This window comes from Geospiza fortis, unplaced genomic scaffold (assembly GCF_000277835.1).
Source record: "Geospiza fortis unplaced genomic scaffold, GeoFor_1.0 scaffold41, whole genome shotgun sequence".
In the NCBI taxonomy this organism is placed as follows: Eukaryota; Metazoa; Chordata; class Aves; order Passeriformes; family Thraupidae; genus Geospiza; species Geospiza fortis.
Genome location: NW_005054299.1, coordinates 18543487 through 18562181, shown reverse-complemented (window position 1 = coordinate 18562181; position 18695 = coordinate 18543487). Strand labels below are relative to the sequence as shown.

The 18695-nt window shown below is 39.6% G+C and overlaps 1 protein-coding gene across 1 annotated transcript; it reads left to right on the top strand.

Moving 5' to 3' along the window:
• The first annotated feature begins 356 nt into the window (after positions 1–356).
• On the top strand, positions 357–15261 carry LOC102043556 (plasminogen-like). The gene is given in 14 exon segments (XM_031059836.1): positions 357–414; positions 3242–3377; positions 4016–4122; positions 5176–5290; positions 6326–6489; positions 7082–7211; positions 7334–7452; positions 8949–9111; positions 9982–10112; positions 10949–11105; positions 12610–12800; positions 13708–13711; positions 14145–14247; positions 14994–15261. Coding segments are annotated over 14 exon segments (1842 nt in total). The 3' UTR covers positions 15258–15261.
• The last annotated feature ends 3434 nt before the right edge of the window (positions 15262–18695 follow it).

The window sequence follows — 18695 nt, the reverse complement described above, 5'->3', positions numbered from 1 at the left end:
ATTAGGTGTGTGGATTGTGTCTTGTTCCCATACTTTCCACCACTATGATCCTCATCTTTACCTTAACAAAGTGATGCCAAGCAATCTGAGAAAAAAAAACAAAAACATGTCCCACAAAAGAAGAAAGTGCCTTCACATTTCCCAGCATCCAGTAGAAATTATTGAGCCTGATTTGGTAATCCATCCAATTCAAGGTTGCTTTGATAGCCACACCATGGCAGAGGGGGGCACAGCACAGGAGAATTATTAACTTAATCCTCCTGCCTTGTTTGTTTGATGCTGCCTCACTCCAGTGCGAGTCAATAAAACTTTGTGCACCAACAGACACAACTTCAGCACCCACCATCTGGGCCAAAATGGGGATTAGCAAAGCTGCCTTTCTCTTCCTTCTCTTCCTTTTCTTGCTCAGCTCAGGTAAGAGCCCTTTGCCTTCTGCTTGCCTGGTTGGGACTGGGGCCAAATACTAGCAGGCTCTGTGTGGTGAAGGTAGGGCCCTAAGTCAATGTGTCACTCATTTCCTGGACAACAATGGGTTTGGGCCTGGCTGGTCAGAAAGAGCTGCTGTTGAGCAAAGAGAGAGCTGTGGCTTCCCCAGGGCTGTGTTCATTAACAACACCAGAAGACCAGCTGCCTTGGTGTCTGCATGGACAAGTAATGGCCTCAGGCAAACCTTTCCCATGGCCAGAGGTGGGGCACTCTTGGGAAGCAGCCTGTCACAGGCTTGTACAAAACCCACAGCAGTCAGTCAGAAGTTATCTCTAATTTCAGCAGGCTTTGGATCAAATGCTAAAGGTAAAGCTGTGTTTACTGCCAAGCATTGTTAAGCACAGTGATACTGATTTTCATCCTTTATGACAGGAGTTTTAAAGCTTTGAAATGGAATATTTAAAACAAAATGAAAAATTAACAGGCTTCTTCATATTCCAACAATATCACATTTTCTGTTGTCAAACACTTACAATAAAATGTTCTCCCTTGTTTTCCTGAGGGCAGTAGGTAGAAATTTACTCCACAGTAACCTAGATCACCTTTTCCAGGAATATGTCCAGGATTCTTTCTTACAGTTCCAAAAGATGATAGGTGTTCCAATGAAGGTAATATATGGATTTCAAGCTTATGTAGAAATTCTGTAAATAACGATTCCATATGTAGTATATATTTCAATCAGATTTCGATCAGCTACCATACTCTCTTGTACTTTGAAATTACGCATAATTGCATGGCGCTTAAATGACTTTTTAAAAACACTAGTAAATACATATCAGCACAGTTTTTATGAGTTTTTAATAGTTCAGGTCAGAATATCAGGGACTTAAGGTCAGAATACCAGGGACATATAACTGTATGATTGTACCAGGTTATAAAAGAAAACTGAGAAAGTGGGGGGTTTTATTTGTTCATTGTTATCAGCTCTAGCTGACTTGCTCAAAAGTGATGGTCCACAACTGTCTTAAAGCAAATTTTTATGTTTTCTGGGTTAGTTCTGGTCAAATCTGGAATATTGACCAGTATCTTGAATATTCCGTTCAATTATCCTGTGCAATATCTGGGTTTATATAGATTTTAGTTGGACTAATATACTCCCTGATACATTTAAAATCTCTTATATTCTTTTCTAAAGTTTACACTTTGCTGTGTTTTTCAGGCAACCAGCAACACCTTTTCTTTTCTATTATTTAAGTTTCTGCCAATCTATGTTGACTTTTAGTTTATACAGGTCATCCAAATTCCCATGTATTCATTCTTAATGCAACTGTGATCATTTCTTTCTTATAGTCACTGAAAAGGAATAGTATCCAAAAGAGAGCTCTTTGAAAAAATACAGAATTTTAAGATGCGTAAATAAAGTTTGGAAAGGAGTATAATCTTTTTCTAGTCCCCTGGAACAGTGGCCTCAGTTCAGTTAGGAAAAAATTCAGGAAAGGAAGAACTTGTCTATTAACTCCATCAGGAGAAATTAGCAGGGTGGGCTATTGGTGCTCTGCATAGCCCTGCTGTTACAGTAGGACTAGATAGGGGAAGCCTCAGTGTCAGGGATTTCTTGAACCATGCAGGTTTTATAGCATTGAGCCAACTCTGCAGAGACACAGAAAATGCCCTCAGGCAATGAATAATCATATTTTCATTAGTGGCCAAAATATCTTTTATTTTGTGTGAATCCGTGTCATATGGAGGTAGGTGATGAATGGCCCATATGTCATGGGAATTAGTAACACTGGAGTGATGTTGCAGTGAATTCAGCCCGAATATGAGCTTGTAAATGAAAAATTCACAACATTACCTGTGAGCATGCTGTACAAAATTACGAACTTCCTGCATCTGTCAATAATAATCCATATTGTAAAAAAATGAAATAATTAAACCATATGACCAATTGAACTCACTTGTGCAACACTGTAACGTGATGCTGGAGACGGAAATAAACTCTTGTAGAAATTAGAAACAGAAACATAGAATCTTTTTAGACATAAAAAGAAAAAATCAATTAGATGGTAAACTCGATTGTGAGCTACAGTATTTTAGAGGTGTGTTAGAATTATTAGCAGGTAGATAACATAAGTCTTATGCATATGTCGCTTTCAGATCTAATAATACTAACTAATTTACTAATTTAAAATCTTGGGTTAATTTGTTGCAACAGAGATGTAGTTTGACAATTTCATTACTAAGTCTGCTCAACCCATTGTAATAAAACAATGGTGGGCGTTGTAAAAGGCTGTATAGTAACTTTGTGATTGAGGTGTCTTGCTCTAGGGCAAGACATGTTGGGACAAACAGCTGGGCAGTGACCAATGAAGCTGCAGGGATTGCACAATCCACATGACAGGTCATAATCTCTCATCCACCTGATTCATGCTTCTCCAAAGCCTCAATATGGGTATCACTTCCCTTCATCTTTCTCTGGTTGGTGTTGACACCACTTAGTCTCTCTCTCCATTCACCCTCACTCTTTTTTCCCATTTTTTGCTTTTAGCTTCAAACTCATGCATAACTCTAATCAGAATTGACTCTACGTCTTTCTTCCACCTCTTTCTTCCCATGACATGTTGCAGTAATTCAGCCGTGATTCTGTCAGGAGACAGAAATAACCCCAGAGTTTATCATCTTTTACCCAGAATTATGCAAAATAAATTGCGTCTTCACCTGTCCAAGCTACATGGAAAATGGGACTGAAATACAGATATCTTCTTATCTGCAGAATTCTCATTTGTAAAGTCTGATTCCTTTCCTTCCCTTCTAGTAAAAGGAGATATACTGGATGACTATTTGAGAACAGATGGTGTTTGGATACTTACTCGAAACAAACAGTTTTATGAGACAAATAATGAAAAAGAATGTGCAGAAAAATGTGAAGCAGAAAGAAATTTTACCTGCAGGTAATTTCTGTTGAATCGTAAAACTGTGCCATTGTGGGTGTCTGCATATCAATGATATGTTCCTACCTTTACTCAGAACCAACATCCCCATTCTGCTGCAGCTCTGCCTACAGCAGTGTCTCCCATGCTGAGCCTTTAGATTGTGACTTATCTCCAGCCATAAATTACCACAAGATCAAGTAAAGAGTGGATTTACAACCTACTACTCACTTTATAGTAAATGTTAAAGTTCCTGTTTTTATCCAACATTACATGGATAACTGGTTGAGCCTCTCTAGCTGGGTGCTGCTTTGTTTCACAAGAGTGCAAGGTTTCTAGTTCATTGTAGGGACAGTAACTAACCTGAGCAGCTAGGATGATGTTGATAATGTTTTGCCAGCACAGTTTCTAGTTTCCCACACAATAATTCATTCAGAAAGTCATATATCCTGAATAAGTGAGCCACTTGAGAGTACTAGATAACCCTAACCTCATACTTGTCTAAAATATTGCATGCAGTATCTGAAAGATAAGAATGAATATAAAACAGTGGTAGCAAATTAATAATTTATAGAAAAATACTTATAAGTTTAATAATTTGAAATGAATTTAAAATATTGCTTCCTATGTCAATATTGCTTCCTTCTCAATTTCAACAGGGCTTTCCTATTCACCAGGAAAAAGCTACAGTGTTTAACACTGGCTGAAAATGCTAAAATGACAGTGACATTTGCCAGCACAGACACAGTTCTTTATGAGAAGATAAGTATGTGTACAGTAAGATGTAACATATTTACTCATCAAGCCTATTCCAATGGCATCCTTCTGTTCTCTGCTGCAGTGCTGGAGCAAATTCCTCTATAGGGCAGAAAACTAACAGAGAATTTGGGGGCCAAACAGGAAGAAGCCACATTACTAAAAATGCTGTTCAAGAGGGATCAAATACCAAGGCCTAGATCCACGGTGGTCTCCATGTGCCATTTGAACTGGGAAGTTACTTGTTGCCTTCCTCCCAGATCCAGTTATATAGTCTTCATCTCCTCTCCCTGGATGTCAGATGTGTCCAGCTTTATTATTTAGACAGGCTAAAATAATGTAGGAGGAACCCATTTTTTCCCAGCAGATTGGTCTCCTGTCCTTGCTCTAACATTTCCATTTTATATTTTGAGGTTTGGGGAGATTCTTCTTGTGCAAACAAGAAAGGGGAAAGGGGAAAAGGAAGGGAAAATTAAGATCATTGCCCTCAAAACTGGAAAATTTTCAGTGTCTGTTGCCAATAAAAGCACCATCGACATGATTTGCATTCTCTGTCTTGGAATCCCACTAGAACAATACCTGGGAGAGTCTGAGGCTAAGATGAATCAAAAGTTTGGGGGCACTTATGTGACAAGTGCATTTTGATAACTAAGTATTTTCTGGCTTAAAGTGGTAGCTGGATGACACCCACACTGCAAATGTGCTCATGAACAATGCCTTTCCAAGAATCCCCAGCTGCTGCTGAAAGACATTCCTATTTTTCCCTGTATTATGATAGTATAAGTCTGCATTATTTTGCACATCAAAAACTTGACGTAGCTGTCCTCTTTACTTGATTATATAGCTTTATAACAATGCTTCAGAAATTTTTCTCTTTAGATGCCTAGTAGCTGTAACTAATTTATTTCAAAATACATTATAGAATGTTTGCAGGCACAAGAGGTTCAAAACATGAGTAAAACATGGTTTATCATGTACAGATGATCTTCAGTTATATCTGCAGATTTTCAGTACCAATGAATGTTGTAACACCAGTTAATTTACAAATTTGATTTCATTTCAGTTTACCTTATGCAGTGTAAAAGAGGGATTGGGACAGACTACAGAGGAACAGAAGCCAAGACTCAGAGGGGTATTCCATGCCAGAAGTGGGCAGAAAAAATACCCCACAAACCAAAGTATGTCCCTATTTACATTTCTTTTTGCTGTTCTGAAACTTTTCCAAGTTTCCTCATCTTTATATATATACACAAATTTGTAGTGCAAGTTGTAAAATCCTGTTGTCAGGTGACTTTTAAAAACAGCTTTATCTTTACCTGTCTTGTTACTTTTGACTCTACTGCAATAATCTGGATAAGGAAAGGATGCATTGTTAGCTAGAGAAGTTGTGTCTAAATGTGAGGCGTCTTAAGCAGATTAAATGCTCCTTCTCTCAACACGGTGAAGACTTTTTATATTGGTAACAGTGGGGTCAGAATTACTCTCCTCTGTATAAAGTGATATCTGTCCAACTCTAAGCTCCTCCTACCTGCCATACAGACAGTAAAAAAAAAAAAAATTGAGAAAAGTATCGAAGGGCCAAATGGATCTGGCTAGGTAGAGTCTTCTCAGGGCTGTCTGCCATTGGGCTCACTGAAGCAAGTGGGGAAGCAGAGGTCCTGTGTCCTCTCATCTATGTTCATGGTTTTTTAAAGAAAATATTTTGGTTTTATTCTAATTAAACACACTTGGATACTCTTGTTCAAATAATTTAAAAGTAATTTAGTCTTCTCTGGGAGGGTTGCTATAGGAAGAAGCCTAGCTTCACTTGCTTCAGATCTCTGTGAGACCTAGTTGTGTTTGGTGAATAGTCTCTAGAAACACACAACTTTTAAAGCAGCTCCATTAAGACAAACACGACAGAGCCACAGGTTGTAGTGAGCTCATTAGATCAACTGGATGCACGAATTAAAGACAATTGTCCTTTGAGACTGTCATTGTCCTTACAGGCTGTAGGCTCACTTCTTACCAGCAACTGGGGCTAGGGAAAAAGCTACTAATAATTGTAGTTAGGAATGATTTTTCAGTTTTCATTTATGGCTTACAATGGGAAATCAGTTTCTCTCATTTTTACTGTGAATGAATAAAATTCCCAGCTAACTGAACAGGTTGAACTTTTCCCTTCGACACCACTAAAGTATTGGCATTAAAATAGAAATTTAATACTATTACAGTTATACACCTGAAAAACACCCCAATGCAGGGTTGGAAGAAAATTACTGCAGAAACCCTGATGCAGATGAAAATGGACCGTGGTGTTACACAACAGATCCTGCTATGAGATTTGATTACTGTGCCATCCCAGAGTGTGAGGACCAGGTCACGCACACCGGAGAAGGTATATTTACTTTTCAGAGAAGAGATGTTCAAGTAGGGAATATTATTCCTGCTACTTTTTTTGTGTTTTATTTCTATTTTTTCTATTTATTTCTAATTTTTTCAAATTAGAATTTAAATCAAGATGAACTTAAGAAGTTCTCAACAGAGAGGTTGCTTTACTAATTGGCTTGAGTTATCAAAGTTATTTTGTAAATATGGAAGAACTAAAATTTTTTAATCATTTGCTGATGTTGTTTGCTTTATCTTCATGTGTCTTGTGACTTTTGACTACTGGCAGAGAATGGTAGAGATCTGGATAAGGACTATATTGCTCTTACACCAGTAATTTATTTAATTGTAACAAGGGTAAAGAGTGACCCAAGTGCTGTATGACACACTGAACTCCCATTGCTAACAGTACATACAGATACATGACAAATTCCTCCCTGCAAGTGAAACATACTCCTGAAGCATTATTAACTTGGCCAGGCTGTAATGCACAGCTTTCTGAATTCCTTTCATTGTTAGCTGGAGCAAATCCCACTTGTTCTTTCAGCATAATCCTCCATGAATAGGCTCGTGTGTTCCTTGCTTCTTTTCCTTCTGCCTAGGACCTCTGGGGGAGTGCATGCAGTGTAATGGTGAGGATTACCGTGGAGAAGTTTCCAGAACAGAGTCTGGACTGGAGTGCCAACACTGGGATGTGCAAGAGCCTCATATGCATGGATTTATCCTGGAACAGTGAGTGACACTCAGCACCAAACTCATTCCCATAGAGCCTGGGAGAAGCTGCCTGCAGACAGCCTCATTGCTACACATGGCTGTTGCTGACTCCCAAGTTTCTCTCCATGTTCAATGTACAGTTATCCAGAGAAGGATCTGAAGATGAATTATTGCCGCAATCCTGATGGTGAACTTCGGCCCTGGTGTTTCACTACCAACCCAAATAAACGCTGGGAATATTGCAACATTCCTCGGTGCTGTGAGTCTGATTTCCTGAGATCACTCCAGAGGGTAGCTCATTAAAATAATGCAAGGAAGTGAAAGAAAAGAAACCACGGTTCTGAGTAACCTACAGGTATCTCTGTGAATCAGGGAAAGTGCACATTAATAAGCAGAATCACTCATTAAACTTCTATTATGCAAAATCATGTATGGTCAGTGAGGATGAAGGTGTCACAAAGTGCAGTACAGCCAAAGATGTTATGGGAAACCATAATTTGCCCTTAACCACTTTACTTTTCAACTTACTAGGGGGGCAAGACATTAAGGTTAAATCAGATGATAGTTTACTGCTGATCTGCTAACTCATAGAAATCATCTAAATTACCATGTGGCTATACTGTGATATTTTACCTGGGTCTCATCTACACAGCCAGCACTGCCTTTTTCTTAGCAAGGCATGAATCCTGAGAAACAGGTTCAGGCCTCAGGAGAAAAACCTGGCTTATCAGTGAGCCAGCTTAACCCATTAAGTTGAGCACACTAAATCTGGCTATTTCCAAGGTGCTGAATTAAGAGGTAACATTACCTATTTTAGAAGTGGATTGCACTTCAAGAAAAAACAATTATAAGTGTGGTTTTTCTCTCTAGAGATTGCTTTCTTATGTATCTGCACTTGTCAGTGCTCTACGTAGTGGTGTGTGTTTGCTAGATGTAGTTCTCTTAGCATGCTCAATTACTGATGGCAGAATAACTATTTATAGACTTTTGTATGATAAATTGTGACAGTTGCCTTTTATTAGGATTTCCATCCTGCACTTAAAACTTAAAAGTTTAAGGAACATATCAACCTTTTAGGGTCATCAGTATGTCCTTGGGGAATTCTGTATATTATAAGTATGTGCTGTAAGTTCATTTTCCATTTGTCCTCTGCAGGTTCTATGCCTCTGATCATTACTCTTGTTTTCTTTGCTGTTCCCCACATGGCAGACCATTTCACTTTCTTTCTTTTTTTCACTATTCCTTCTGTCCCTCTTCCCCAGTTCACCGACTCCAGAAGTTCAGCTCTGAAGGCTGCTCTGCTTTCTCTCACAATTTCTTCTTGGTCCTTTCTGCCCTTCCACACTACCTGTGTGTATTGTATTGAGTATCGTATTATTGTAATACAACATTCAACTAAACTCCATCTCACTTGGATTTACAAGACTGTGCAAGACTACTCACTGCCTTTCCTGCTCTGCTCTCAGGGGACAGTAGGCACAGAGTCTGGCTCAACCCAGCCAAGTTATTTACTGGCTACTGTAAAGGGGCAGACTCAGGACATCCATCTGGCAGTCTGGAGGCCCATAAAAATGTCCTCTTTGATTTTGACATATTTTGACATGGCTTTTAACCAGTGTAACCTTTGCTGAAAGAAAAAAAAATACATCTTCAACATTACCAAAACAAAGGTATTTATATATTTTTGAAAGCACTACTTAACAATATTTCCCTCCCCTTCCCTTTCCTTTTCTTTTTCTTCTTTTCCTGTTACAGCTACACCCCCACCAGTCTCTGGCCTGGACTCCCAGTGTCTTTCAGGGAGAGGAGAAGACTATCGAGGAAGGATAGCCATCACTGAATCGGGAAATGCCTGTCAACACTGGAACACGCAGTTTCCTCACAAACACGGCTGGGTTCCTGACAGATACCCCTGCAAGTATGCTGAGCCTCATCATTCTAACAAATACCAAAGAACAGTTGTTCCCTATCAATCTAGATGCAGAGGCAAGAGGAGGACAGGTTTTCCACATATATATTAAGTTGTAATTCTCACTGTTTGTCAGTGCTCATTACTTCTGTTCAGGTCTTGCTCTTTATATTTTTTCTGCCTCCCTGTTTATTCTCATGTATTTTTCTCACTTGTCTCCTCCACATCCCACAGCAGAGCTATAGTTAGCTCACTACTTCTATGTTAAAAATCCTTTGGCTGTGTTTTGGCACATCTTCAATGCATTACTCTTGTGAAGAGTGATGCTCCAAGGACAACATACTCCCATACATCCTTGTGCTCCAAGGTCAGAGGAGCTGGGTTTGCAGAGCATTACTGATGTGCAGGAATAGCTGGAAGTGACCTGGTTTATAGCTCTGTAGTTTGATCCTGCAAGTTTTCCCAGGGAGCTGGAACCCTGTCCACTCTCACAGGGCAGAAAGCAGCGTGCACCAGTGCTCCTATGTACACACTTCCAGTCTGTCACATCCAGCCTTGCCTGGCTCTTACTGTAATCTCAGGGATATCAGTGCCTTGTATTTTGAAGCCAGCTCTTCCTGCTGCACCTTGACCTCAACAACAAGAGCAGAGAGTGTAAGCATTGGAAAAGTTCTTCCTATATCTTCAGCATTCAGACTGCGAAGTTGAAGACCATTGATTAGTCCCAAAGGAGTGACGCATGAGCTAATCAATCTTCAAAAGGAATAAATACACCACTGAGCTCAATTCTGCATGCAGTAGTTGTTAATAGTCATGCACACAACTCTTCTGGATTTCTGTGACTGGTTTAAAGTCACTGTTCCTGTTTCTTGTTTTAAGGGGCTTAGAGGAAAACTACTGTAGAAACCCTGATGGAGAGAAGAAGCCTTGGTGCTACACCACCAACAGCAACATTAGATGGGAATATTGCACAATTCCTCCCTGTGACAGAACAGAACAAGGGATTGCTGGTATGAACAGTGGACTGTAATTGAGATAAGGACTTTAAAACAGTGAAAGATTAATTGTTTCATATTATAAATGTGCTAAATATTTTTTCCAGTCACTTTGTCACTCTTAATGTTTGTCTGCCTGGTATGTTGCAAAATCTGCGAAATATTAAACTTTGAGTGGTTAGGGAAATACAGTGAAAGATGCAAATCACAAGCTGACTCAATAGAAGAATTACAAGATGAAAGATATTTATGTTTTTATATTCCTTTCTTCCCAAAGGTAGGCCAATTATAGCAAATTCATCGAAAAATAAAAAGGTTTAAAGGGATGAAAAATTGCTAAACAAAATTAATTCCTAGTTTTGGAAGTTAGCCACAAATGAGAGGATAAGAGCTTCCAATGTAATTAAAAACCACATTGAAGCATTCATTTATTTAAGCACAAAATTAACAAGAAAGTCTTACAATCAAAAGAATAATAGAGAGACTAAAGTTTAACATAATGTCTGTTTGAAAAATATAATTGGCAAAATCACCAGTATCTAATGTTTGAGGATTTTGCATGAGAAATTTCTTATCTTTAATTCTGACATGTTCACTTATGCCAAAATTAAACTTATGCCAAAATTAAACTTCGCTGAAAAACATCTGACATAAGATGTTGAAACTGTGAAAGTTTTCTCAGTATCTTTGGAAATGCCCTTCTGCTGCAGCTGTGATGACTTCACTGGATACTGTCTGCATAAACGAGTTGTTCATTTCTGTCACCCTGTGTGTTTGAGGCTTTCTTGTGCCTGCTCAGTAAGAACATTAAAATTACAATGGCAAAGACCAGTTTCTGTTGTTTGCTGCAGATATGCCTGTACAAGCTCCCATAACAGAGTGCTACCAAGGCAAAGGGCAGAGTTATCGTGGCACAACTTCTGTCACTGTATCAGGAAGGAAGTGCCAGGCCTGGAGCTCCATGTTCCCACACAGGCATATAAAAACCCCGGAGAGATTCCCGGACGCGTACGTTTATCTCACCTTTTCTCGCTTTCTCTGGCAATAACTGCTGCTGGTTGTATTGTCTTTGCACAGCTAAGCTTTAAAATACTGCTAGGGAATGTATTGATAAAAGAGAACTTTTCTAAGATACAGAAATGCTTTCTGTTAGTCTCATCTGTAGGAATTGTGTTTTCCTGTTATCTAAATTCTGAGTAAAATACAGCTGTGTCCCTTACTCTTAAATATGATCTTCTGCAACCAACACCAGGAGACTTGCATCCAGAGACAAGGCATCTACTGAAATATGTGTTTGTTTATGAATTTGAGACTTGCTGTTGTGGCCTTTCTAATGATTTAATCCGGACAGGACACAGCATTTATGATACAAAACACACAGTCAGATAGGTCATGCTTAGAAATGCCAACTAAGTGTTCTTTGCCATTGGAATTGGGCACCCAGAATTCTGTGCACTGAAATTTCCCCTTGATTTATCTTTTTCAGATTAACAAAACTGCACCAGGAATGACTGGAGCAGTGACAAGCTAACCAAAATCACTAATGTGCCAGTTTTTAGTAAGGGCAGGAGAACAACAAGATTGCAGGAGCAATTGTGAGGAAATTCATCATGCTTAGTGGATTATAAGCAGGAAGATTGATACTTTTCTAATTTTTTGCCCTTTTTATGCTGTCACCCTAAATAATTTGAAATTTTCAGTTCTATTTTGGCATGAAAAAACTGGAATATCCTCAGAGGGAATGATATCTTTCAAAAACATTTTTAAAAATTAAAATCAAGCTTGGAAAATTTGGAATTCATGTGTTCTGTCATATTCAGAGAAAAAGTATTTCAGTTCTTTTTTATTCTGAGAGTGTTCTGTGATTCAGAAGGGGGAAATATTGCAACTTTGCAAATTATTGAAGAGAAATTCTACTCCCCCATGCCCTAGCCAGCACAGACATGGGACTCCTCTCACTGAAGTCGGTAGAGGACTACCCTATTCAGTAGAAATGGAGTTTTGGGGTTTAAGAGGGGATCAATTGCATAAGGATTTGTTTGCCATTCTTCTGAATATGAGAAAAAAACCTTTTGACATTTAAAAAAATTTGGAAAAGCCTAAGTTCCCCCCAATAGTATGAATTTTCTTGCATATTTATTACTAATTCACACATTCTGACAATTGTGTATGCTTACACACACCTACTTATAATTTTTTTTTAATTGCCAAGTGGGGTAATTATTTAGGTACTGGTGTATTAAAATATTACAGCCAGAGTATAAGCCAGTAGTTGAATTGTTTCCTTTATGCATAAATATATTCAGGATTTCAATGCACATGTGAAATACAACTCTTCACTAGCATGACAACCACAGATGTGCTTGCTGGTAATAGGATATCTGGCCATAAGTAAAACCAATAAATCTATTTATTAGTACATAGTAGATGTACATAGTACATTCTTTTGTCAATATATTCCTGTGCTTACTTTCAGTCTTATGCAGCATGACTGTTGACTTTATTTGTGCAGGGATTTGAGGGAAAACTATTGTAGAAACCCAGATGGTGACAGCAGCCCGTGGTGTTTCACCACTGACCCCAACACAATATGGGAGTACTGCAATCTCAAGAGGTGTGATGATCATGCACAAGAGCCTGCATCAAATGCCTCCCCTGGAATGATGGAACAAAACACTGGCTGGACTATACCCACTACATCTGGTAACAGCTGGCTATAAGCATCACCTCCTGTAGTGTCTATGGTAAGTAGCAACCTATCAAAATTATTCTTGAGTGTCATGGTTTAACCACAGCCAGAAACTAAGTACCATGCAGCTGCTCACTCATTCACCCATCCCTTCTTTGGTGGGGAAATTTTGAAAAAGTAAGACTCATGAGATAAGAATAGTTTAATAATTGAAACAAAATGATGTGCAATAACTACAATAATAATAGTGGCAATAATAATAGTAATAATTGTAATGAAAACATGAGAGAGAGATAAAACCCAAAGAACAAAAGTGATGCACAATGCAATTGCTGACCAATGCCCAGCCTGTCCCTGAACAGCAATTAGTGGCTCCATCCAGTGCATGTAATGCTTATACATGTTATTCTATGGGATGGAACATCCCTGTGGCCAGGCCAGGTCAGCTGTCCTGGCCATGCTTCTGCCCAGCTTCTTGTGCACCTCCTTACTGGCAGAGAAGGGAAGCTGAAAAGTCCTTGAGTTAGAGTAAGCACTACTTAGTAACAACCAAAATATCAGTGTGTTATAATTGCTATTCTGATAGTAAATCTAAAACACGGCACTCTACCAGCTACTAAGAAGAAAATTAACTCTATCTAAGCCAAAACCAGTTCACTGACTAGGCTTGCAATGTAACAATTACATCCCTCCTGCAGCTCTCTGATCTGTACTGCTGCATTTTGCAGCAAGCGCTCTCTAGTTAGTATATATCCTGTAGCCTATGTCATTTTACAGTGCATTCTGAAGGAATTCACCTTTTTTATTTAGGTGAACAAGAGGAAAAAAGACCTTTCTAGTATTTCTCTAGCTGTGTGCTATTGAAATATGTGACTGTTATTATCATAAGAATTCTGCTTGTGTTGTGCTTTATATTTTCAGGGGGGTGACCTGAAAACATAAAGCACAACACAAGCAGAATTGCATTGTTCAAAGGCAGCTTTGTTTTGCAAAATTAGATAAATGAGGTTTTGCTCTGTCCTGTTTTGTTACTTCCTTAATTAACAGTTCACACTGGTCAAAGTGGTATGGCATTTCTTAAAGTATAGTGGAGTTTTGCATGAGTTACTTGTTTTGCAAAGGAAGGTGGCAGGGTTGAACAAAAGACACATTTCTAAATTGAGCTGGGTGCTCTTCTTACATGCAGCAGAAAAGAAGGACCCGTAGCAAAGTCCTTGGAAGCAAAAGTTGCTCCTTCTGTCTAATGGGCTGTTGAAACATGCTTCTCTCATGAAAGTGCTTACTGATACTCATTTAGCAAAAATCTTGAAATCTTTCCAGATATTTGCAATATGTTACAGAAAACATTTAGCCTGAAGTTCCTTGACATCAATATATAATCACCCTGAATTTATGAATGGAAGTGTTAAAAATCATTAATTTTGTGGTGAATTTACTTTGGGAAGCATAGATAACTGTGGGGTAAGAATAATCTAACTTTGACTATAAGCAGGTAAATGCATGTAATTTGGGCTTTCAAGGCTCAGAAATAGTTTCAGAAGCTCAACGTTTCTGCATGAAGCCTAAGAACTGAGGTATACACAGCATTTTTTTTCTTACACAGTCAACCAGAAAAGGAGGAAAATTGTATAAGGCAATATCTTACTCATATTAGCCCAGTGTTGTGAATATCCCACTCACCTGAAGCAAAGCCTGTAATATATTGAATATACTGTATATATACTGTATATATACTGTAATATACTGACTTAGAGACTGTAGGCAATGCTTTCATTGGTAGAGTCAAGAATCATCAGACACAAGTATTCATATCCTGCTATGCCTGCATTTCAAGGAATTTAAAGCATTCAAACAGTTAAATTATTTTTGTCCAGATCGAGTAGATCGGGGATATGGAAAATTAGGAAAGTTCCATTTTTGTGTGTGTCATTGACCTCACAGTGATCTGGGGATTTACTCGCATCCATGACTGGTGGATCTTCAGACCAAGAGCATGGCCTGGATGCTTAGAGACAAGAGGTTTTTTCCCCCCCAATTCTTTTATTCCAGCAGGTCTAATAAAACACTTTCTCTCTCTACAGTCCCTGTGTCAGTCACATTTTAAAGCCTTTGGAACTACAATATTATTCCTGCCACTGTTTTGCTGATTGCATGGCTAGTGTCCCCATTACTAGAGGAGTTACCTCATATTTTCTTTTCCTCCCTAGGCTGAAGTTGGAGGATCTCTGGTCTGCCAAAAGAACAAACTTCTCCAATATGGAGTCACTTCTTGCGGACTGGACTGTACTCAGACATCAAAGTCTGTTTTTTTCCAAATTCCTGATTTTTTTTCTTGGATCAAGAATGCAGTAGCTTCCCACAGAATCTGGATGCTGGCTAATTTTTCTGGAAAGCAGTCCCTGTGTCAGAAACAACATTCCAACATACCAAGGCTTTATGACTGGTTTTTAAAATTATGTAATAATTCATAGGAATCCTCAATAAATACCACTACTGGCTGAGTGTAAGTAGCTATTGCAAAGCAGTAGCCAAGCTGAGCAATTGTTACTGTCTGTCAGAGTGTCCCTGTTGTACCTGTATGATTCAACATAGTTGCATGTGACAGCAGCTGTAAGGCTCCTACTCCATCCCTGTTACACCCCAAATACTTAATCCAGGAATTAAATTGAAGGTTCCTTTACACTAGTTGGTACAAAGAGAAATCCCAAAGAGAAATCTTGGCAAAAGGATTAAATATGACACCATATTCACTTATCATAGCATTACTTAGCATTAATTTAGTACTTAGAATTTACTTAGCCCATTTCACCTAGAAACCTTTCAACCTATGAGATCTTACGTTACCCACGAAGTTCCATGAAAAGAGAACTAGGATAAGAGAGAGAGACAAAGACAGAAAGACAGGAGAGATTTAGAAGAACACACGTAGAGGATTCCACTGTGGGTGAGACAGGAACTCCAGGAAGCTGGCAGGGTCCAGACCATGTGCTGGCACTGTGCTCCATCTATTAAGCTTCCACGGACCTTTCCCCTAAGGAGAGACTTCCAGTTGCTTGGCCAGTCAGGGGCTGGGTTAGCACCACCCCCCCATGTCAGTGATTGATTGATTGATTGATTGACAGCTCTGCCAGGGCTGAGGGGGGCTGGGGGCAGGGCAGGGCATCACCTCACCTAGCAGCACTTAAGCAAGCATTTCAAGCACCCCAAAAAGTGGCTGAGGACACTAAACTTACCCAGCCTCTGACAATGATCCTGTGTCTCAAGACATCAACCAGGACCATGGCACTGGGACCTTTCCTCTTTCGGTCTCATCACGGTCCCATCTAGCAGGCAGAGTAGAAAGGAAAGAAGAGGAAATCATATTGAAACTCATATAATTGGCAATTGATATACCAATAAAACCTAATTAACATCTTTTTATGCAGTTCTTTTCCCCCCAGCATCTCATGAATCCAAAAATCACAGGATAATCAGGCTCCAGGGAGTGAGTTCATACAGCAGTCTTTTAGCACCTAAAGAAATCCAGCAGATCATCTGTGATTCCCTGTGCTCCTGGAGGCATCACTTTCCTACTTTGAGGTTTAGCATTGTCTAACATTAGATAATTTACACAACTGTTTGTGATACTTGCTGAACTTGTAAGCCGAGTTCCAAAAAAAGCTTGGCAAATTCAATTCCCTTTTGGTCTCCACAATATTACATGTCCAAGTATCCCTACAACCCAAACAAATACACGTGTCCTAGATCACTGCTCTCATTCCTCCCACCAAGCAGGTTTCAGGGAGATTCCCAGAACCTGTACTCAGGGAGAGAAAAAGGTCAGTGGACATCATGTGAAATGACATACAGTACAATTCTACTACTAAAATGATCTGGATTGCCTCAGGGGTGGGAGTTAGAGAGAAAATAAAACTCATTCATGCCAGCCACCTCAGCATATCATTTTCAGGGTCATGATTTCAGACCATAAGCCTTTTCAACTTAACTAAGCCCTTCAGTGGCTCTCCAACTTAAATCTTTCTTTTAATCCTATCCTGTCTACAGCTGGAAAGAATCAGGAGCTGGGTTAGCATGGCCTCTAGCAATTGATTGATTGATTGATTGATTGACAGCTCAGCCAGGCTGGGGGTCTGGGGGTGGGGCACTGTCTCACCAGAAGCAAGACCTGACCCAACCTCAACCACACACCCACCAGCATTGGTTTGAGACACTCAAGCTCATCCAGCCTCTGACAGCCACCCCGTATCTCAGTACAACAGACTGGAACAACCACATGGGACCTTTCCTCTCCTGCTCCCATCTAGTAAATAAAGAAGGGAAAGAAGAAGAAAGCATGCTGAAACTCTCCTGTAGGGAGACAGCTGCTATTCATACATCTAGTTAATATCCCTTTATGAAGTTCATTCCCTCCAGCAGCTCTTGAGTCCAAAAACTGCAGGACAGTCAGGTTCTGGGGGGGAAATGCATGCAGCAATCTTTCAGCGCACAGGGAGTCAAGCAGATCATCCATGATTTCCAGTGTGTTCTTGGAGGCAACACTTTCCTTTTGTAAAGTTTAACATTATCTAATATTAGATAATTTACACAACTATTTTTGATACTTGAGCTTGTAAGCTGGGAGTGGTTCCGAGAGGTTTTTTTTGTCTGGGGCCTGATCTCTACATTTTGGAACAAATAACAATAATTTGGGAGAAGGCCAACAGGGTATCAGCTCCTTCTTGGGCACTGTTAGGAAGCCCACCACTTCCCACACATTCCCAGCACTTTTATCACATGTTGGAGCAGGGAGAGGGATCAGTCCTCCCCCCTCTAACAAGCTTAAACTTTTCATGCAACAGTATGAAACAGTATGTTTAAAGACTAGAGTCTTTTACCATGTGCTTTCTCTTCAGAAAGCTTTATTTCATTTCCCCAGTAAAATTTTCAACAAGTCTCTGTCCTTGTAACTTAATCAATTCTGTTGCAGGGTGTGGTATTATCACCTTCAGCTCTGTGGTTTGGTATGCCAATTCCTTAGCAAAAGGGCAGGGCTGAGTGTGAATGCCCAAGGGCACATAATAATTATAAAATCAATAATGAGAAATCAACCACATGCTAAAAAATTCCTACAGGCAGTTTGAATAATAATGGCTTGGAGAGTGCCTATGCACATCTAAAGTGCTACTCTGTGTAGAAGCTTTGACCACCCCAAACTGGTCAGTAGCCAGTCAAGCTTCACATGGCACTTCAGAGTGAGAGGCACTGTGAGTAATAATGGTAAAGTGACCACAGTTCATGGCAGAAGACAGTAATGGTGCCCCTTCACATCTGGAATATTTGCATCCAATGCCATCCATGACACATCCTGATGGCAACGTGGTTGTTCAAATCCAAACTCATGTCCTGAAGCCAGGGAAGTCACACAAGTTTCAGCAGAAAGGACACCCGGGTTCATGCAGTCTCAGAGTCGCTGCACTGTGCTGCAAGGAGAGGCAGACAGGCTGCACAGTACTCAGGGGTTGCAGCACAAAACAACAAAATGGGAGCAAGTTAGCACCAAGAGGTTGCAATCATCAGCTCTAGAACCTGGCTGGATAATCAGAGGTTCTTCCACTGTTCATGTGGAAGAATTTAGCTAACATTTCATTTTGAACCATTGTTGACTTCCCAGTTGTGGAGGTGTTGGGAGTGTTTCACATGCTTTTTGCCATGGGGACTGCATTCATAAACATTGGTAAATAACTGAGGGCATATATATGAGTCACTACTTAGGCACATCACAAATGTTTGATTTAACAACATTTTGATTTAGGAAACGCATGGGGTTATTGTGGATTTTATGCAGTGTAAATGCTTCTTTTGCTATATACTTGCCTGGGAACATAAGCTGTCAACATAAAAAAGCTAGAAAGCTGTAGTTCATTTTTTTT